The following is a 19913-nucleotide window of genomic DNA, read 5'->3' on the forward strand; positions in this document are numbered from 1 at the left end:
AATCTAGATTAAAATGGCTCATTCGGAATATGCGTGCTACCCAAGTAATGATTAAAAGTCCGTTTTTGAGATAAGGGTTCTTTATACAGAGGATCTCCTGTTTTCAAAATGCATCAATAACTGATTGAGAAAGCTGTTCTACTTTGATACTTGAAGAAAAAAAACATGCTCAATAAAATGTAGGCTACTCGTGTTCAATGGTTTATTCAGTTAAACATGAAAATAGTACGGTATGCCTACATACTTTAAGAGGGCATATTCAGTCAAACATGAATTTGTAAGGTTAACTTAAATTTAATTTGAACTTAACAGGCAGCCAATGTAGGGAGGCCAACACTGGAGAAATATGCTCCCTTTTCTTAGTTCCAGTCAGGAGCCTAGCTGCTGCATTTTGAACAAGCTGAAGGCGTGACAGAGCTGATTGGTTGATACCCAAATACAGAGAATTACAGTAATCAAGCCATGATGTAATAAAAGCATGAACAACTGTTTCCATATCTTTAAAAGTTAAAATAGATTTGAGCTTAGAGATTTTCCTTAGCTGATAAAAACTGGAACTATCTGTTTATCAAATGTAAGTGTGGAATCAAAGAGAACGCTGAGATTCCTTACGTAGCTCTGAGTATTTATTAATAAAGGCTCCAGATGTTTAGCATTTGGTGTAACACTGTCTGGATAAAAAAATAATAATAATAGCCTCTGTTTGGCCATCATTCCATTTTTTAAAAATTATTGGACAGCCAAATTCTTATGTCCTGCAGGCAATGTCGATGGGCCGCGTCTTGCAGAGTATCTGCACATTGTTGACCTACAAATTTAATGACTTAAGACCTCCAAGAATAAAAATTAAGACCATTACCATGGCAAAAACATGAATTCTCAAGCTGGGCCCCTCCAAAGCTTTCAGGTAGTCCATGTTAATGTGAGACCTGCTTTGCCTTGCAAATTATTAGCACAATGTCTGATAAACACAGCCTCAAATCATCAAATCATTTGTGCACGATTGCAGTATTTACTTTTGAATGGTCATTTTTGAGAACCTTGCCTCAAATATGGCAATATTTCTACAAATATGTCGAAGCAAAAGGTAGGAGAATCTTTAAGGCGACATCACCAAGTTGAGGGTATTCCTGCATCAGCCCTTGGTTTTTTAAGTAAATAAATTGATTTTAAGATGGATAACAAATAGCAAGACATGGCACACATGCACTTGGCAAGAGAACTAGAGTGAATGGCGCTACTGTGTGTATGTGAATGTTTTTATAGAAGAACAATCATGGGTTCAAAATACTACTGTTTTAATTGGTATTTGAATTGAATTTGAAATGAAACTGTGGCTGATTTAGCCGTGTTATACTAGTCCAACCATGCTTCTTTTTTACTGTGTGGTTAGACTGAGACTTGCGTTGTAGAAGTAGAATTGAAAATATTTTTTGTCTTTTTGGACATTAATAACTTTTTCACTCCCCTTAGATGAAATTTAATGCCACTCTTCAAAAAAGAATGTAATTCAATACATTTAAAGACCTTAAAAATCTTTTATTTAAGCCTTTTAAAGGACCCGCCGAGACCCTGGTCTTGGTAATGATGGGCACCGAATTCCAGGCATCTTCCTGAGGTTGGGTGATGCGGCCTCCGGACGGGTGGGCCCCGTCGTGACCAACACGCCCGACTGGAGTCCTTCTTAGACAGGAGCTGCTCAGGTACCTTGATCTGCTCCCTCTGCTCCTCCAAGTTTGCCTCTTTGTGGATCTCGACGATGGTCTTGGGGCCCTGGTCACCCCTCCGGGGCACCCAGTTATTCTACCATAGTTGGAAAGAGAGGAGCGCTTTCAAAATGCATTCAACACGGCAGCCACCTTGTCAGGATGGGCAATTAAGAAAAGCAAACCTGCAAAAGGAAAGCAGTCCAACCACCTCTGCATGACTAGCAATGAAACCTCCACACTCAAATACTGAAGCTGGTCAATGGCTGTTCTATAAACTATACTTGTACAGTAAGCATTCGAGTATAAATTAATGAAAGCAAGGAAACATTTGTAGAGACACTGAAGAAGTCCAACGGATGGGTGTGTAACACTTACCTGTCTGAGGTCCAGGACATCTTGCAGTTTGCAGCGGATCCTCAATGAGGTCTTCCTCGCGTTTATTATTTTACTTATGTAGCTGCAATAGTGGTCCATTTTGGGCTGATTAGTCAAAAACAAGACTCTCGTTAGCATGCTTGTGGCTACCGCCTGGTAAAAACTACCGCCAAGAGTTAACAGCCAGGTAGGAGGAACATAAGCGCATGATACCTTGGCCTTCTCGATGTCCTTGCCAATGGTGGAGAGTAGGATGCAGAGACACTCTAGTCTTTCCTCGCTGTGGCTCTTCTGGAGCAGCTTGACTATACAGTCATGCAATATAAGCTCCGACAGCATCTCCACCTTAAACAGCTCCCCGATAAACTTGATGTTACCGAGGGAACGGTGGCGGGCCTCGTCCTTTATGGCGTCCAGCTCCTCGATCAGGCGCTGACGCTCCTCATCCTGGCGGGAAATATCGGGGGGTTGGCGTTAACACGAGACGAGGCCCGGATATACGGCACATTTAACACAACTAAAACGACTGGACTTCACGCTAACAATACACATCCAATGTTGTGCACTTGGAGGGAAGGTGCACTATCAAGATGGTGAGACTGTCGCACCTCTGATGCGGCTTCCAGCTCCTTCTGCTTGCGCTCGTTGCTGTTCTTGTCCTTCGCAAACTCCTTCTGGCAGCAATTGAGCAGCAGCCTTCCAAAATTCACTGTGCCTCCTGACTTATCAGAGGTGGGCACTTTCAGCTGGGTACCATGAAGAGCAAGCAACAAGCACAAGTGAATAAGAGGTTTTTTCATGACTAGCAACATTAACACAGATGAATGTAGCCAGGGTGCAAATTTTGCTTTCTGACCTGTGTGCAAATTTAGGATAAGCTTGAAATATCACTGCTCAACACATACTACTTTAACTGCCATCACAGATAAGACAAAGTTGCCTTTTGTTAATTTATGTACATTGGCATCAGTCAGACAGTCAGTCAGTCAGTCAGACGGACAGACAGACAGACAGACAGACAGACAGACAGATAGATAGATAGATAGATAGATAGATAGATAGATAGATAGATAGATAGATAGATAGATCACTTCAGACACTCTCCTAAATTATGCCCTTTCATTATTCTGTGTCCTTGGCCAGTAATTGCACAGCATGGACAGAGGACACAGATCAAAGCAGTTCATTCCTCCCTTTCTGACCAATCAGAAGTCTTGGGAGGGCAGTTGCTGTTTCTGAACACTTGGTGATCTCATGACAGTCAAAGGAGAAAGACACGTACAAACCGGTGAGCAGCACGGCCTGATCTTGCGTCAGAATGGTACATCTGGAGAACAAGGAGACCTTGGCCCGATGACGAAGAGGAAGGGTGATGGTTACCTCACCCCATCACCTCACCTCATGTGGGTCACCAATGAGACCTAACATGCTTAATTCATGTCACTGAAGTATGATGTAATAGTAACCTAATAGTAAAACTGAAGTATGATGAGTAATCGTCAACTGTTGGGAAAGATTCAGTCTGCTGAAAAATACGCCCAATATGAGGTGGACTGAAAAGTATCAGCCATAGGCTTAGTGTACAATTTTTTAAATGACAAATACAAAGAATATTTTTAAAATTTTGTATTTATTTTTTAGGCTACCATTTTTATTTAGTAAGTAAAGACATTGAAAAGAAGAACACAAACACTTTGACTTGGTGAGAAAGAGCCACACATGATTTATCACAGCACAGAATGTCATGGAAATGTATAATTGTGTTTTGCACATTTTAAATGTAAAAGAGTTCAAATAGCCTTTATGGGCAGTGTTTTTTTTCTGCAGTGTTTGTTAAGGGCCAGTAAAGCATTTTCATATAAATATCAACTATATGCCCACGCTGAGGTGTCCTCTTTTTCACCATCTCTGATCCGGTCACCCTAAGTGAACACTTCAGGAACCAGGAGAACAGATTCACAACACACAAGTATCAGGAAAGACTTCTAAAGTTTAATGATAATATGTGTAGTTGAATACAGAACAAAATAGATGGGTCTTAAGACAATTTGGTAAGAATAATAAACCATATGTGTGATTGGTGTTCTCCTTATCAGGAGAGGAGGTACAGTAGACTGGATGTAGGGGAATGGAAAAGTCCAGGGAGAGAGATTCTAAGTGAGGTGCAGACACACAGATAAGGGAATGAACAACATGTCAGTGTGTTCTGATTAAGGATTTGCTGGGTGTACGTATGTCTGAAAAACATCTGGCACAGGAACATCTGTCCAGCGCAGTGGAGTTGGGGTGAAGCAGGGGGACCATAACAGCTGGAACAGGTTGAGACTCAGTAGCAGCATGATGTCAGGAGTAGGTTTACCTCATCAAGAGGAGAGACAAGATCATTAGGCATGCCTTAGTACAGAGAAGTATAAATTAATGGACTATAGTGTGCAAGGCTCCAGCAAATCTAGCTATGGCAGCACAGCTAAAAGGGTGGAGCTAGAAAATAGCACAGGCATGAGACAAGCAATTAGACAATAGCATTCACCCAATTTTAAATGATAGTTTTCTGTCTTTTTGTCAGACGACTATAGGCTATCTTGCTCTGAAAATGACAATATTTTCTTTATTTAAAATTAGGGGTGGCCATAGATTTTTTTTTTTAAATCTAGATTAATCTCACTGAAATCTTGAAACTAATCTTAATTAATCTAGATTAAAATGGCTCATTCGGAATATGCGTGCTACCCAAGTAATGATTAAAAGTCCGTTTTTGAGATAAGGGTTCTTTATACAGAGGATCTCCTGTTTTCAAAATGCATCAATAACTGCTTGAGAAAGCTGTTCTACTTTGATACTTGAAGAAAAAAAACATGCTCAATAAAATGTAGGCTACTCGTGTTCAATGGTTTATTCAGTTAAACATGAAAATAGTACGGTATGCCTACATACTTTAAGAGGGCATATTCAGTCAAACATAAATTTGTAAGGTTAACTTAAATTTAATTTGAACTTAACAGGCAGCCAATGTAGGGAGGCCAACACTGGAGAAATATGCTCCCTTTTCTTAGTTCCAGTCAGGAGCCTAGTTGCTGCATTTTGAACAAGCTGAAGGCGTGACAGAGCTGATTGGTTGATACCCAAATACAGAGAATTACAGTAATCAAGCCATGATGTAATAAAAGCATGAACAACTGTTTCCATATCTTTAAAAGTTAAAATAGATTTGAGCTTAGAGATTTTCCTTAGCTGATAAAAACTGGAACTATCTGTTTATCAAATGTAAGTGTGGAATCAAAGAGAACGCTGAGATTCCTTACGTAGCTATGAGTATTTATTAATAAAGGCTCCAGATGTTTAGCATTTGGTGTAACACTGTCTGGATAAAAAAATAATAATAATAGCCTCTGTTTGGCCATCATTCCATTTTTAAAAATTATTGGACAGCCAAATTCTTATGTCCTGCAGGCAATGTCGATGGGCCGCGTCTTGCAGAGTATCTGCACATTGTTGACCTACAAATTTAATGACTTAAGACCTCCAAGAATAAAAATTAAGACCATTACCATGGCAAAAACATGAATTCTCAAGCTGGGCCCCTCCAAAGCTTTCAGGTAGTCCATGTTAATGTGAGACCTGCTTTGCCTTGCAAATTATTAGCACAATGTCTGATAAACACAGCCTCAAATCATCAAATCATTTGTGCACGATTGCAGTATTTACTTTTGAATGGTCATTTTTGAGAACCTTGCCTCAAATATGGCAATATTTCTACAAATATGTCGAAGCAAAAGGTAGGAGAATCTTTAAGGCGACATCACCAAGTTGAGGGTATTCCTGCATCAGCCCTTGGTTTTTTAAGTAAATAAATTGATTTTAAGATGGATAACAAATAGCAAGACATGGCACACATGCACTTGGCAAGAGAACTAGAGTGAATGGCGCTACTGTGTGTATGTGAATGTTTTTATAGAAGAACAATCATGGGTTCAAAATACTACTGTTTTAATTGGTATTTGAATTGAATTTGAAATGAAACTGTGGCTGATTTAGCCGTGTTATACTAGTCCAACCATGCTTCTTTTTTACTGTGTGGTTAGACTGAGACTTGCGCTGTAGAAGTAGAATTAAAAATATTTTTTGTCTTTTTGGACATTAATAGCTTTTTCACTCCCCTTAGATGAAATTTAATGCCACTCTTCAAAAAAGAATGTAATTCAATACATTTAAAGACCTTAAAAATCTTTTATTTAAGCCTTTTAAAGGACCCGCCGGGACCCTGGTCTTGGTAATGATGGGCACCGAATTCCAGGCATCTTCCTGAGGTTGGGTGATGCGGCCTCCAGACTGGTGGGCCCCGTCGCGACCAACACGCCCGACTGGAGTCCTTCTTAGACAGGAGCTGCTCAGGTACCTTGATCTGCTCCCTCTGCTCCTCCAAGTTTGCCTCTTTGTGGATCTCGACGATGGTCTTGGGGCCCTGGTCACCCCTCCGGGGCACCCAGTTATTCTACCGTAGTTGGAAAGAGAGGAGCGCTTTCAAAATGCATTCAACACGGCAGCCACCTTGTCAGGATGGGCAATTAAGAAAAGCAAACCTGCAAAAGGAAAGCAGTCCAACCACCTCTGCATGACTAGCAATGAAACCTCCACACTCAAATACTGAAGCTGGTCAACGGCTGTTCTATAAACTATACTTGTACAGTAAGCATTCGAGTATAAATTAATGAAAGCAAGGAAACATTTGTAGAGACACTGAAGAAGTCCAACGGATGGGTGTGTAACACTTACCTGTCTGAGGTCCAGGACATCTTGCAGTTTGCAGCGGATCCTCAATGAGGTCTTCCTCGCGTTTATTATTTTGCTTATGTAGCTGCAATAGTGGTCCATTTTGGGCTGATTAGTCAAAAACAAGACTCTCGTTAGCATGCTTGTGGCTACCGCCTGGTAAAAACTACCGCCAAGAGTTAACAGCCAGGTAGGAGGAACATAAGCGCATGATACCTTGGCCTTCTCGATGTCCTTGCCAATGGTGGAGAGTAGGATGCAGAGACACTCTAGTCTTTCCTCGCTGTGGCTCTTCTGGAGCAGCTTGACTATACAGTCATGCAATATAAGCTCCGACAGCATCTCCACCTTAAACAGCTCCCCGATAAACTTGATGTTACCGAGGGAACGGTGGCGGGCCTCGTCCTTCATGGCATCCAGCTCCTCGATCAGGCGCTGACGCTCCTCATCCTGGCGGGAAATATCGGGGGTTGGCGTTAACACGAGACGAGGCCCGGATATACGGCACATTTAACACAACTAAAACGACTGGACTTCACTCTAACAATACACATCCAATGATGTGCACTTGGAGGGAAGGTGCACTATCAAGATGGTGAGACTGTCGCACCTCTGATGCGGCTTCCAGCTCCTTCTGCTTGCGCTCGTTGCTGTCCTTGTCCTTCGCAAACTCCTTCTGGCAGCAATTGAGCAGCAGCCTTCCAAAATTCACTGTGCCTCCTGACTTATCAGAGGTGGGCACTTTCAGCTGGGTACCATGAAGAGCAAGCAACAAGCACAAGTGAATAAGAGGTTTTTTCATGACTAGCAACATTAACACAGATGAATGTAGCCAGGGTGCAAATTTTGCTTTCTGACCTGTGTGCAAATTTAGGATAAGCTTGAAATATCACTGCTCAACACATACTACTTTAACTGCCATCACAGATAAGACAAAGTTGCCTTTTGTTAATTTATGTACATTGGCATCAGTCAGACAGTCAGTCAGTCAGTCAGACGTACAGACAGACAGACAGACAGACGGACAGACAGACGGACAGATAGATAGATAAATAGATAGATAGATAGATAGATAGATAGATAGATAGATAGATAGATAGATAGATAGATAGATCTCTTCAGACACTCTGCTAAATTATGCCCTTTCATTATTCTGTGTCCTTGGCCAGTAATTGCACAGCATGGACAGAGGACACAGATCAAAGCAGTTCATTCCTCCCTTTCTGACCAATCAGAAGTCTTGGGAGGGCAGTTGCTGTTTCTGAACACTTGGTGATCTCATGACAGTCAAAGGAGAAAGACACGTACAAACCGGTGAGCAGCACGGCCTGATCTTGCGTCAGAATGGTACATCTGGAGAACAAGGAGACCTTGGCCCGATGACGAAGAGGAAGGGTGATGGTTACCTCACCCCATCACCTCACCTCATGTGGGTCACCAATGAGACCTAACATGCTTAATTCATGTCACTGAAGTATGATGTAATAGTAACCTAATAGTAAAACTGAAGTATGATGAGTAATCGTCAACTGTTGGGAAAGATTCAGTCTGCTGAAAAATACGCCCAATATGAGGTGGACTGAAAAGTATCAGCCATAGGCTTAGTGTACAATTTTTTAAATGACAAATACAAAGAATATTTTTAAAATTTTGTATTTATTTTTTAGGCTACCATTTTTATTTAGTAAGTAAAGACATTGAAAAGAAGAACACAAACACTTTGACTTGGTGAGAAAGAGCCACACATGATTTATCACAGCACAGAATGTCATGGAAATGTATAATTGTGTTTTGCACATTTTAAATGTAAAAGAGTTCAAATAGCCTTTATGGGCAGTGTTTTTTTTCTGCAGTGTTTGTTAAGGGCCAGTAAAGCATTTTCATATAAATATCAACTATATGCCCACGCTGAGGTGTCCTCTTTTTCACCATCTCTGATCCGGTCACCCTAAGTGAACACTTCAGGAACCAGGAGAACAGATTCACAACACACAAGTATCAGGAAAGACTTCTAAAGTTTAATGATAATATGTGTAGTTGAATACAGAACAAAATAGATGGGTCTTAAGACAATTTGGTAAGAATAATAAACCATATGTGTGATTGGTGTTCTCCTTATCAGGAGAGGAGGTACAGTAGACTGGATGTAGGGGAATGGAAAAGTCCAGGGAGAGAGATTCTAAGTGAGGTGCAGACACACAGATAAGGGAATGAACAACATGTCAGTGTGTTCTGATTAAGGATTTGCTGGGTGTACGTATGTCTGAAAAACATCTGGCACAGGAACATCTGTCCAGCGCAGTGGAGTTGGGGTGAAGCAGGGGGACCATAACAGCTGGAACAGGTTGAGACTCAGTAGCAGCATGATGTCAGGAGTAGGTTTACCTCATCAAGAGGAGAGACAAGATCATTAGACATGCCTTAGTACAGAGAAGTATAAATTAATGGACTATAGTGTGCAAGGCTCCAGCAAATCTAGCTATGGCAGCACAGCTAAAAGGGTGGAGCTAGAAAATAGCACAGGCATGAGACAAGCAATTAGACAATAGCATTCACCCAATTTTAAATGATAGTTTTCTGTCTTTTTGTCAGACGACTATAGGCTATCTTGCTCTGAAAATGACAATATTTTCTTTATTTAAAATTAGGGGTGGCCATAGATTATTTTTTTAAATCTAGATTAATCTCACTGAAATCTTGAAACTAATCTTAATTAATCTAGATTAAAATGGCTCATTCGGAATATGCGTGCTACCCAAGTAATGATTAAAAGTCCGTTTTTGAGATAAGGGTTCTTTATACAGAGGATCTCCTGTTTTCAAAATGCATCAATAACTGATTGAGAAAGCTGTTCTACTTTGATACTTGAAGAAAAAAAACATGCTCAATAAAATGTAGGCTACTCGTGTTCAATGGTTTATTCAGTTAAACATGAAAATAGTACGGTATGCCTACATACTTTAAGAGGGCATATTCAGTCAAACATGAATTTGTAAGGTTAACTTAAATTTAATTTGAACTTAACAGGCAGCCAATGTAGGGAGGCCAACACTGGAGAAATATGCTCCCTTTTCTTAGTTCCAGTCAGGAGCCTAGCTGCTGCATTTTGAACAAGCTGAAGGCGTGACAGAGCTGATTGGTTGATACCCAAATACAGAGAATTACAGTAATCAAGCCATGATGTAATAAAAGCATGAACAACTGTTTCCATATCTTTAAAAGTTAAAATAGATTTGAGCTTAGAGATTTTCCTTAGCTGATAAAAACTGGAACTATCTGTTTATCAAATGTAAGTGTGGAATCAAAGAGAACGCTGAGATTCCTTACGTAGCTCTGAGTATTTATTAATAAAGGCTCCAGATGTTTAGCATTTGGTGTAACACTGTCTGGATAAAAAAATAATAATAATAGCCTCTGTTTGGCCATCATTCCATTTTTTAAAAATTATTGGACAGCCAAATTCTTATGTCCTGCAGGCAATGTCGATGGGCCGCGTCTTGCAGAGTATCTGCACATTGTTGACCTACAAATTTAATGACTTAAGACCTCCAAGAATAAAAATTAAGACCATTACCATGGCAAAAACATGAATTCTCAAGCTGGGCCCCTCCAAAGCTTTCAGGTAGTCCATGTTAATGTGAGACCTGCTTTGCCTTGCAAATTATTAGCACAATGTCTGATAAACACAGCCTCAAATCATCAAATCATTTGTGCACGATTGCAGTATTTACTTTTGAATGGTCATTTTTGAGAACCTTGCCTCAAATATGGCAATATTTCTACAAATATGTCGAAGCAAAAGGTAGGAGAATCTTTAAGGCGACATCACCAAGTTGAGGGTATTCCTGCATCAGCCCTTGGTTTTTTAAGTAAATAAATTGATTTTAAGATGGATAACAAATAGCAAGACATGGCACACATGCACTTGGCAAGAGAACTAGAGTGAATGGCGCTACTGTGTGTATGTGAATGTTTTTATAGAAGAACAATCATGGGTTCAAAATACTACTGTTTTAATTGGTATTTGAATTGAATTTGAAATGAAACTGTGGCTGATTTAGCCGTGTTATACTAGTCCAACCATGCTTCTTTTTTACTTTGTGGTTAGACTGAGACTTGCGTTGTAGAAGTAGAATTGAAAATATTTTTTGTCTTTTTGGACATTAATAACTTTTTCACTCCCCTTAGATGAAATTTAATGCCACTCTTCAAAAAAGAATGTAATTCAATACATTTAAAGACCTTAAAAATCTTTTATTTAAGCCTTTTAAAGGACCCGCCGAGACCCTGGTCTTGGTAATGATGGGCACCGAATTCCAGGCATCTTCCTGAGGTTGGGTGATGCGGCCTCCGGACGGGTGGGCCCCGTCGTGACCAACACGCCCGACTGGAGTCCTTCTTAGACAGGAGCTGCTCAGGTACCTTGATCTGCTCCCTCTGCTCCTCCAAGTTTGCCTCTTTGTGGATCTCGACGATGGTCTTGGGGCCCTGGTCACCCCTCCGGGGCACCCAGTTATTCTACCATAGTTGGAAAGAGAGGAGCGCTTTCAAAATGCATTCAACACGGCAGCCACCTTGTCAGGATGGGCAATTAAGAAAAGCAAACCTGCAAAAGGAAAGCAGTCCAACCACCTCTGCATGACTAGCAATGAAACCTCCACACTCAAATACTGAAGCTGGTCAATGGCTGTTCTATAAACTATACTTGTACAGTAAGCATTCGAGTATAAATTAATGAAAGCAAGGAAACATTTGTAGAGACACTGAAGAAGTCCAACGGATGGGTGTGTAACACTTACCTGTCTGAGGTCCAGGACATCTTGCAGTTTGCAGCGGATCCTCAATGAGGTCTTCCTCGCGTTTATTATTTTACTTATGTAGCTGCAATAGTGGTCCATTTTGGGCTGATTAGTCAAAAACAAGACTCTCGTTAGCATGCTTGTGGCTACCGCCTGGTAAAAACTACCGCCAAGAGTTAACAGCCAGGTAGGAGGAACATAAGCGCATGATACCTTGGCCTTCTCGATGTCCTTGCCAATGGTGGAGAGTAGGATGCAGAGACACTCTAGTCTTTCCTCGCTGTGGCTCTTCTGGAGCAGCTTGACTATACAGTCATGCAATATAAGCTCCGACAGCATCTCCACCTTAAACAGCTCCCCGATAAACTTGATGTTACCGAGGGAACGGTGGCGGGCCTCGTCCTTTATGGCGTCCAGCTCCTCGATCAGGCGCTGACGCTCCTCATCCTGGCGGGAAATATCGGGGGGTTGGCGTTAACACGAGACGAGGCCCGGATATACGGCACATTTAACACAACTAAAACGACTGGACTTCACGCTAACAATACACATCCAATGTTGTGCACTTGGAGGGAAGGTGCACTATCAAGATGGTGAGACTGTCGCACCTCTGATGCGGCTTCCAGCTCCTTCTGCTTGCGCTCGTTGCTGTTCTTGTCCTTCGCAAACTCCTTCTGGCAGCAATTGAGCAGCAGCCTTCCAAAATTCACTGTGCCTCCTGACTTATCAGAGGTGGGCACTTTCAGCTGGGTACCATGAAGAGCAAGCAACAAGCACAAGTGAATAAGAGGTTTTTTCATGACTAGCAACATTAACACAGATGAATGTAGCCAGGGTGCAAATTTTGCTTTCTGACCTGTGTGCAAATTTAGGATAAGCTTGAAATATCACTGCTCAACACATACTACTTTAACTGCCATCACAGATAAGACAAAGTTGCCTTTTGTTAATTTATGTACATTGGCATCAGTCAGACAGTCAGTCAGTCAGTCAGACGGACAGACAGACAGACAGACAGACAGACAGATAGATAGATAGATAGATAGATAGATAGATAGATAGATAGATAGATAGATAGATAGATAGATAGATAGATAGATAGATAGATAGATCACTTCAGACACTCTCCTAAATTATGCCCTTTCATTATTCTGTGTCCTTGGCCAGTAATTGCACAGCATGGACAGAGGACACAGATCAAAGCAGTTCATTCCTCCCTTTCTGACCAATCAGAAGTCTTGGGAGGGCAGTTGCTGTTTCTGAACACTTGGTGATCTCATGACAGTCAAAGGAGAAAGACACGTACAAACCGGTGAGCAGCACGGCCTGATCTTGCGTCAGAATGGTACATCTGGAGAACAAGGAGACCTTGGCCCGATGACGAAGAGGAAGGGTGATGGTTACCTCACCCCATCACCTCACCTCATGTGGGTCACCAATGAGACCTAACATGCTTAATTCATGTCACTGAAGTATGATGTAATAGTAACCTAATAGTAAAACTGAAGTATGATGAGTAATCGTCAACTGTTGGGAAAGATTCAGTCTGCTGAAAAATACGCCCAATATGAGGTGGACTGAAAAGTATCAGCCATAGGCTTAGTGTACAATTTTTTAAATGACAAATACAAAGAATATTTTTAAAATTTTGTATTTATTTTTTAGGCTACCATTTTTATTTAGTAAGTAAAGACATTGAAAAGAAGAACACAAACACTTTGACTTGGTGAGAAAGAGCCACACATGATTTATCACAGCACAGAATGTCATGGAAATGTATAATTGTGTTTTGCACATTTTAAATGTAAAAGAGTTCAAATAGCCTTTATGGGCAGTGTTTTTTTTCTGCAGTGTTTGTTAAGGGCCAGTAAAGCATTTTCATATAAATATCAACTATATGCCCACGCTGAGGTGTCCTCTTTTTCACCATCTCTGATCCGGTCACCCTAAGTGAACACTTCAGGAACCAGGAGAACAGATTCACAACACACAAGTATCAGGAAAGACTTCTAAAGTTTAATGATAATATGTGTAGTTGAATACAGAACAAAATAGATGGGTCTTAAGACAATTTGGTAAGAATAATAAACCATATGTGTGATTGGTGTTCTCCTTATCAGGAGAGGAGGTACAGTAGACTGGATGTAGGGGAATGGAAAAGTCCAGGGAGAGAGATTCTAAGTGAGGTGCAGACACACAGATAAGGGAATGAACAACATGTCAGTGTGTTCTGATTAAGGATTTGCTGGGTGTACGTATGTCTGAAAAACATCTGGCACAGGAACATCTGTCCAGCGCAGTGGAGTTGGGGTGAAGCAGGGGGACCATAACAGCTGGAACAGGTTGAGACTCAGTAGCAGCATGATATCAGGAGTAGGTTTACCTCATCAAGAGGAGAGACAAGATCATTAGGCATGCCTTAGTACAGAGAAGTATAAATTAATGGACTATAGTGTGCAAGGCTCCAGCAAATCTAGCTATGGCAGCACAGCTAAAAGGGTGGAGCTAGAAAATAGCACAGGCATGAGACAAGCAATTAGACAATAGCATTCACCCAATTTTAAATGATAGTTTTCTGTCTTTTTGTCAGACGACTATAGGCTATCTTGCTCTGAAAATGACAATATTTTCTTTATTTAAAATTAGGGGTGGCCATAGATTATTTTTTTTAAATCTAGATTAATCTCACTGAAATCTTGAAACTAATCTTAATTAATCTAGATTAAAATGGCTCATTCGGAATATGCGTGCTACCCAAGTAATGATTAAAAGTCCGTTTTTGAGATAAGGGTTCTTTATACAGAGGATCTCCTGTTTTCAAAATGCATCAATAACTGATTGAGAAAGCTGTTCTACTTTGATACTTGAAGAAAAAAAACATGCTCAATAAAATGTAGGCTACTCGTGTTCAATGGTTTATTCAGTTAAACATGAAAATAGTACGGTATGCCTACATACTTTAAGAGGGCATATTCAGTCAAACATGAATTTGTAAGGTTAACTTAAATTTAATTTGAACTTAACAGGCAGCCAATGTAGGGAGGCCAACACTGGAGAAATATGCTCCCTTTTCTTAGTTCCAGTCAGGAGCCTAGCTGCTGCATTTTGAACAAGCTGAAGGCGTGACAGAGCTGATTGGTTGATACCCAAATACAGAGAATTACAGTAATCAAGCCATGATGTAATAAAAGCATGAACAACTGTTTCCATATCTTTAAAAGTTAAAATAGATTTGAGCTTAGAGATTTTCCTTAGCTGATAAAAACTGGAACTATCTGTTTATCAAATGTAAGTGTGGAATCAAAGAGAACGCTGAGATTCCTTACGTAGCTCTGAGTATTTATTAATAAAGGCTCCAGATGTTTAGCATTTGGTGTAACACTGTCTGGATAAAAAAATAATAATAATAGCCTCTGTTTGGCCATCATTCCATTTTTAAAAATTATTGGACAGCCAAATTCTTATGTCCTGCAGGCAATGTCGATGGGCCGCGTCTTGCAGAGTATCTGCACATTGTTGACCTACAAATTTAATGACTTAAGACCTCCAAGAATAAAAATTAAGACCATTACCATGGCAAAAACATGAATTCTCAAGCTGGGCCCCTCCAAAGCTTTCAGGTAGTCCATGTTAATGTGAGACCTGCTTTGCCTTGCAAATTATTAGCACAATGTCTGATAAACACAGCCTCAAATCATCAAATCATTTGTGCACGATTGCAGTATTTACTTTTGAATGGTCATTTTTGAGAACCTTGCCTCAAATATGGCAATATTTCTACAAATATGTCGAAGCAAAAGGTAGGAGAATCTTTAAGGCGACATCACCAAGTTGAGGGTATTCCTGCATCAGCCCTTGGTTTTTTAAGTAAATAAATTGATTTTAAGATGGATAACAAATAGCAAGACATGGCACACATGCACTTGGCAAGAGAACTAGAGTGAATGGCGCTACTGTGTGTATGTGAATGTTTTTATAGAAGAACAATCATGGGTTCAAAATACTACTGTTTTAATTGGTATTTGAATTGAATTTGAAATGAAACTGTGGCTGATTTAGCCGTGTTATACTAGTCCAACCATGCTTCTTTTTTACTGTGTGGTTAGACTGAGACTTGCGCTGTAGAAGTAGAATTGAAAATATTTTTTGTCTTTTTGGACATTAATAGCTTTTTCACTCCCCTTAGATGAAATTTAATGCCACTCTTCAAAAAAGAATGTAATTCAATACATTTAAAGACCTTAAAAATCTTTTATTTAAGCCTTTTAAAGGACCCGCCGAGACCCTGGTCTTGGTAATGATGGGCACCGAATTCCAGGCATCTTCCTGAGGTTGGGTGATGCGGCCTCCGGACGGGTGGGCCCCGTCGTGACCAACACGCCTGACTGGAGTCCTTCTTAGGCAGGAGCTGCTCAGGTACCTTGATCTGCTCCCTCTGCTCCTCCAAGTTTGCCTCTTTGTGGATCTCGACGATGGTCTTGGGGCCCTGGTCACCCCTCCGGGGCACCCAGTTATTCTACCATAGTTGGAAAGAGAGGAGCGCTTTCAAAATGCATTCAACACGGCAGCCACCTTGTCAGGATGGGCAATTAAGAAAAGCAAACCTGCAAAAGGAAAGCAGTCCAACCACCTCTGCATGACTAGCAATGAAACCTCCACACTCAAATACTGAAGCTGGTCAATGGCTGTTCTATAAACTATACTTGTACAGTAAGCATTCGAGTATAAATTAATGAAAGCAAGGAAACATTTGTAGAGACACTGAAGAAGTCCAACGGATGGGTGTGTAACACTTACCTGTCTGAGGTCCAGGACATCTTGCAGTTTGCAGCGGATCCTCAATGAGGTCTTCCTCGCGTTTATTATTTTACTTATGTAGCTGCAATAGTGGTCCATTTTGGGCTGATTAGTCAAAAACAAGACTCTCGTTAGCATGCTTGTGGCTACCGCCTGGTAAAAACTACCGCCAAGAGTTAACAGCCAGGTAGGAGGAACATAAGCGCATGATACCTTGGCCTTCTCGATGTCCTTGCCAATGGTGGAGAGTAGGATGCAGAGACACTCTAGTCTTTCCTCGCTGTGGCTCTTCTGGAGCAGCTTGACTATACAGTCATGCAATATAAGCTCCGACAGCATCTCCACCTTAAACAGCTCCCCGATAAACTTGATGTTACCGAGGGAACGGTGGCGGGCCTCGTCCTTCATGGCGTCCAGCTCCTCGATCAGGCGCTGACGCTCCTCATCCTGGCGGGAAATATCGGGGGGTTGGCGTTAACACGAGACGAGGCCCGGATATACGGCACATTTAACACAACTAAAACGACTGGACTTCACGCTAACAATACACATCCAATGATGTGCACTTGGAGGGAAGGTGCACTATCAAGATGGTGAGACTGTCGCACCTCTGATGCGGCTTCCAGCTCCTTCTGCTTGCGCTCGTTGCTGTCCTTGTCCTTCGCAAACTCCTTCTGGCAGCAATTGAGCAGCAGCCTTCCAAAATTCACTGTGCCTCCTGACTTATCAGAGGTGGGCACTTTCAGCTGGGTACCATGAAGAGCAAGCAACAAGCACAAGTGAATAAGAGGTTTTTTCATGACTAGCAACATTAACACATGTAGCCAGGGTGCAAATTTTGCTTTCTGACCTGTGTGCAAATTTAGGATAAGCTTGAAATATCACTGCTCAACACATACTACTTTAACTGCCATCACAGATAAGAAAAAGTTGCCTTTTGTTAATTTATGTACATTGGCATCAGTCAGACAGTCAGTCAGTCAGTCAGACGTACAGACAGACAGACAGACAGACAGACAGACAGACAGACAGATAGATAGATAGATAGATAGATAGATAGATCTCTTCAGACACACTAAATTATGCCCTTTCATTATTCTGTGTCCTTGGCCAGTAATTGCACAGCATGGACAGAGGACACAGATCAAAGCAGTTCATTCCTCCCTTTCTGACCAATCAGAAGTCTTGGGAGGGCAGTTGCTGTTTCTGAACACTTGGTGAAATGCATGCATTACAGTGTCCAGCTTTAACAATAAACAAAACATGAACAACCTCCTGAACTCCTCAGTCCCATTGGTGCAGTTTAGCTGCAGAAACACATGGGACAAGATAGAGGTCACATGTGGAACTGGCCATTCGCGCGTGGGCATGTGCACACTCACCATCATCAGGCAGCGACACAATTTAGCATAAGTCACGGAGAACTTGGGCTCAGAGATGGCCTTCTCGTATACAAGATCGACGACTCCCTTGAGCCGCTCCTCCGTGTCCATGCTCAGCTCCGTCAGCTGCTTCATCAGTGGCTGGAACATCTGTGGCGTGAGCTTGTTCAGGATGCTGCGCACACGTCGCAGCAGGTCCAGGGTCTTGGCCACCTCCAGGTTCTCCTCGTCAGCTTCAGCCTTGTGGGCGCGCACCTTCTTCATTGAGGGCCTCCACGCCTTCTCCGCCTTGTTCAGCTGGATGTCGTTGCTGAATGAGACACTGGTGATGATCTTGCGTGGACTTTTGCGCTGGCACTGTGAGGACCTCGAAACTGGAGGCTGGAGGGGGGGTGGGGGGTTAATCTTAATTAAGACAATCAGCTCAACTAAGTCCCCTATAATTCACACTAAGGGTGTAACCAACAGCTCCAAGTGAAACTAGCATAAACCAACAACACCAGCATGGCTAGTAAACAATCTAGACTCTAGAGCAAATCCCATGATGCTCTACAATGTAGAATGTCCATTTACATGTGCCTTTAAAGCAGGAGTGTCCAAAGTGTGGCACTCATCTCCAAAGACGAGATATGATATTGGGTTCACGATAACGAGACGAGACTTTTAAATATTTTTAAGAAAACTTCAAAGATGACAAATATATCTGGAAAAATAGTTTTGGCAAAGTCAAAAAATGCTAATTCAACAGGTTTCTCTCCTGTATGACAGAGTCTCTTAAGACTCATTAATGCAAACAGAGACTGTCCCAAAAACAATTTTTTCAAAAACAATAGAGTTGTATACATCCCCACTATATCTGCCTTAAATATTAGTAAGGATTGCGCTCTTTGTCTGAATTTCCTCCAACTCTGACATGACATTACCCCTTGTACATGTTCAACTATGGAAACTGGTCGAATAGCAATGGCAGCGACTGCAATTTTGGCTTTGGATAGACATTTGCCAAATGTAGATGTTTTCAGCTTTCGGCCCATCAGCAGAAGTAGCACATACCTCTGGCTCCAAAGGGGCCTCAACAGGCTCCTTCTCTGCTTGGGGCACTGCTTCCGATACCAATGGCGCATCCATACTCTCACCCATCTTGGGCTCAAGAGCAGGGATGTCTGCTGGAGGAAGGTCCGTCAGAGGAGGTGGCGGGGAGGCAGACGCTCCGAAATCGGAGTCTTGTCCAACAGGCACTGTGCTCAGTGGTGAGGCCAGTTGGAGACCCTGGGACAGGTTAGGCTCCGTTGTCAGTTTTGAAGGAACCACCAGCTCGGGCACCTTAGATGGAGGCGGGGGGGTTGAGGCAGCTGCTGGCATAGACACAGGTTTCCCATGATCATCTGAACAAGGTGCAATTTCAATTCGGTTTCCAAGTTAATAAAATACAAAAACATGATATAATAACATTAAGAAAACACACTTACCGGGTGGAATCACTACAGTAGCTGTAGGTGGCGTGCTTTCATCATCGGTCTGCACTGCGACCACAGTCTGAGGAAAAGAGTGGGGAACATTGTCAAATTTGGAGCAATTACAAACATTTTAACGTAATGCAAGCATATACATAGGCCTTTCGTATTGAGCTCAGCTGAATGGGTGTGGGCGTAGATGCGTTTCTTGCCCCGGACATAATCTCTTCCGTGACATCACATCCACCCTGTTTGGGGTCTGGTATTCTAATCTGTGGGACATGGTTTTTGGGAGTGAGACCAGGTTCAAGCAGGCAACCTTTCCAGCTCCTCACCTGCTGGCACTCTCTCCTGCGCTGTTGGGGCAGGGCATACTGAGGGGGTGGGGCCTGCTGCTGCAGGGCAGAGCTCAATATGATGGGCCCTGAAGACTGGTACTGGTCCTGCGTAGGGTAATACGGCACACCTGGAGGAAACAAGGCACAATCAGATAACACCTTAGGCTCCACCCCAATGTGGAGAGGGAAAGGAAGTCGTTTTTTCTCCTTCATTTACACTGGCCATTTAACATTTAACAAAATCTATGTTGAGTTAAGAGCCTCTCCTCACCGTACGCAGAGCTCCAGT

At 41.9% G+C, this 19913-nt stretch overlaps 1 protein-coding gene across 1 annotated transcript in view; it reads right to left on the minus strand.

Moving 5' to 3' along the window:
* The window catches only part of LOC143502061 (eukaryotic translation initiation factor 4 gamma 1-like), a 53926-nt gene extending 34074 nt beyond the window's left edge, over positions 1-19852 (minus strand). The window contains exons 1-6 of the mRNA XM_076995239.1: positions 19622-19852; positions 19302-19368; positions 18886-19187; positions 17833-18213; positions 17059-17196; positions 16716-16897 (exon numbers count right to left, since the gene is read on the minus strand). Coding sequence (XP_076851354.1) covers positions 16716-16897; positions 17059-17196; positions 17833-18213; positions 18886-19187; positions 19302-19368; positions 19622-19837 — 1286 coding nt within the window. The 5' untranslated portion in view covers positions 19838-19852. The remainder of the gene's footprint in view (positions 1-16715; positions 16898-17058; positions 17197-17832; positions 18214-18885; positions 19188-19301; positions 19369-19621) is intronic.
* Positions 19853-19913: the final 61 nt, after the last annotated feature.

This window comes from Brachyhypopomus gauderio, unplaced genomic scaffold (genome assembly GCF_052324685.1).
Source record: "Brachyhypopomus gauderio isolate BG-103 unplaced genomic scaffold, BGAUD_0.2 sc187, whole genome shotgun sequence".
NCBI classification, from domain to species: Eukaryota; Metazoa; Chordata; class Actinopteri; order Gymnotiformes; family Hypopomidae; genus Brachyhypopomus; species Brachyhypopomus gauderio.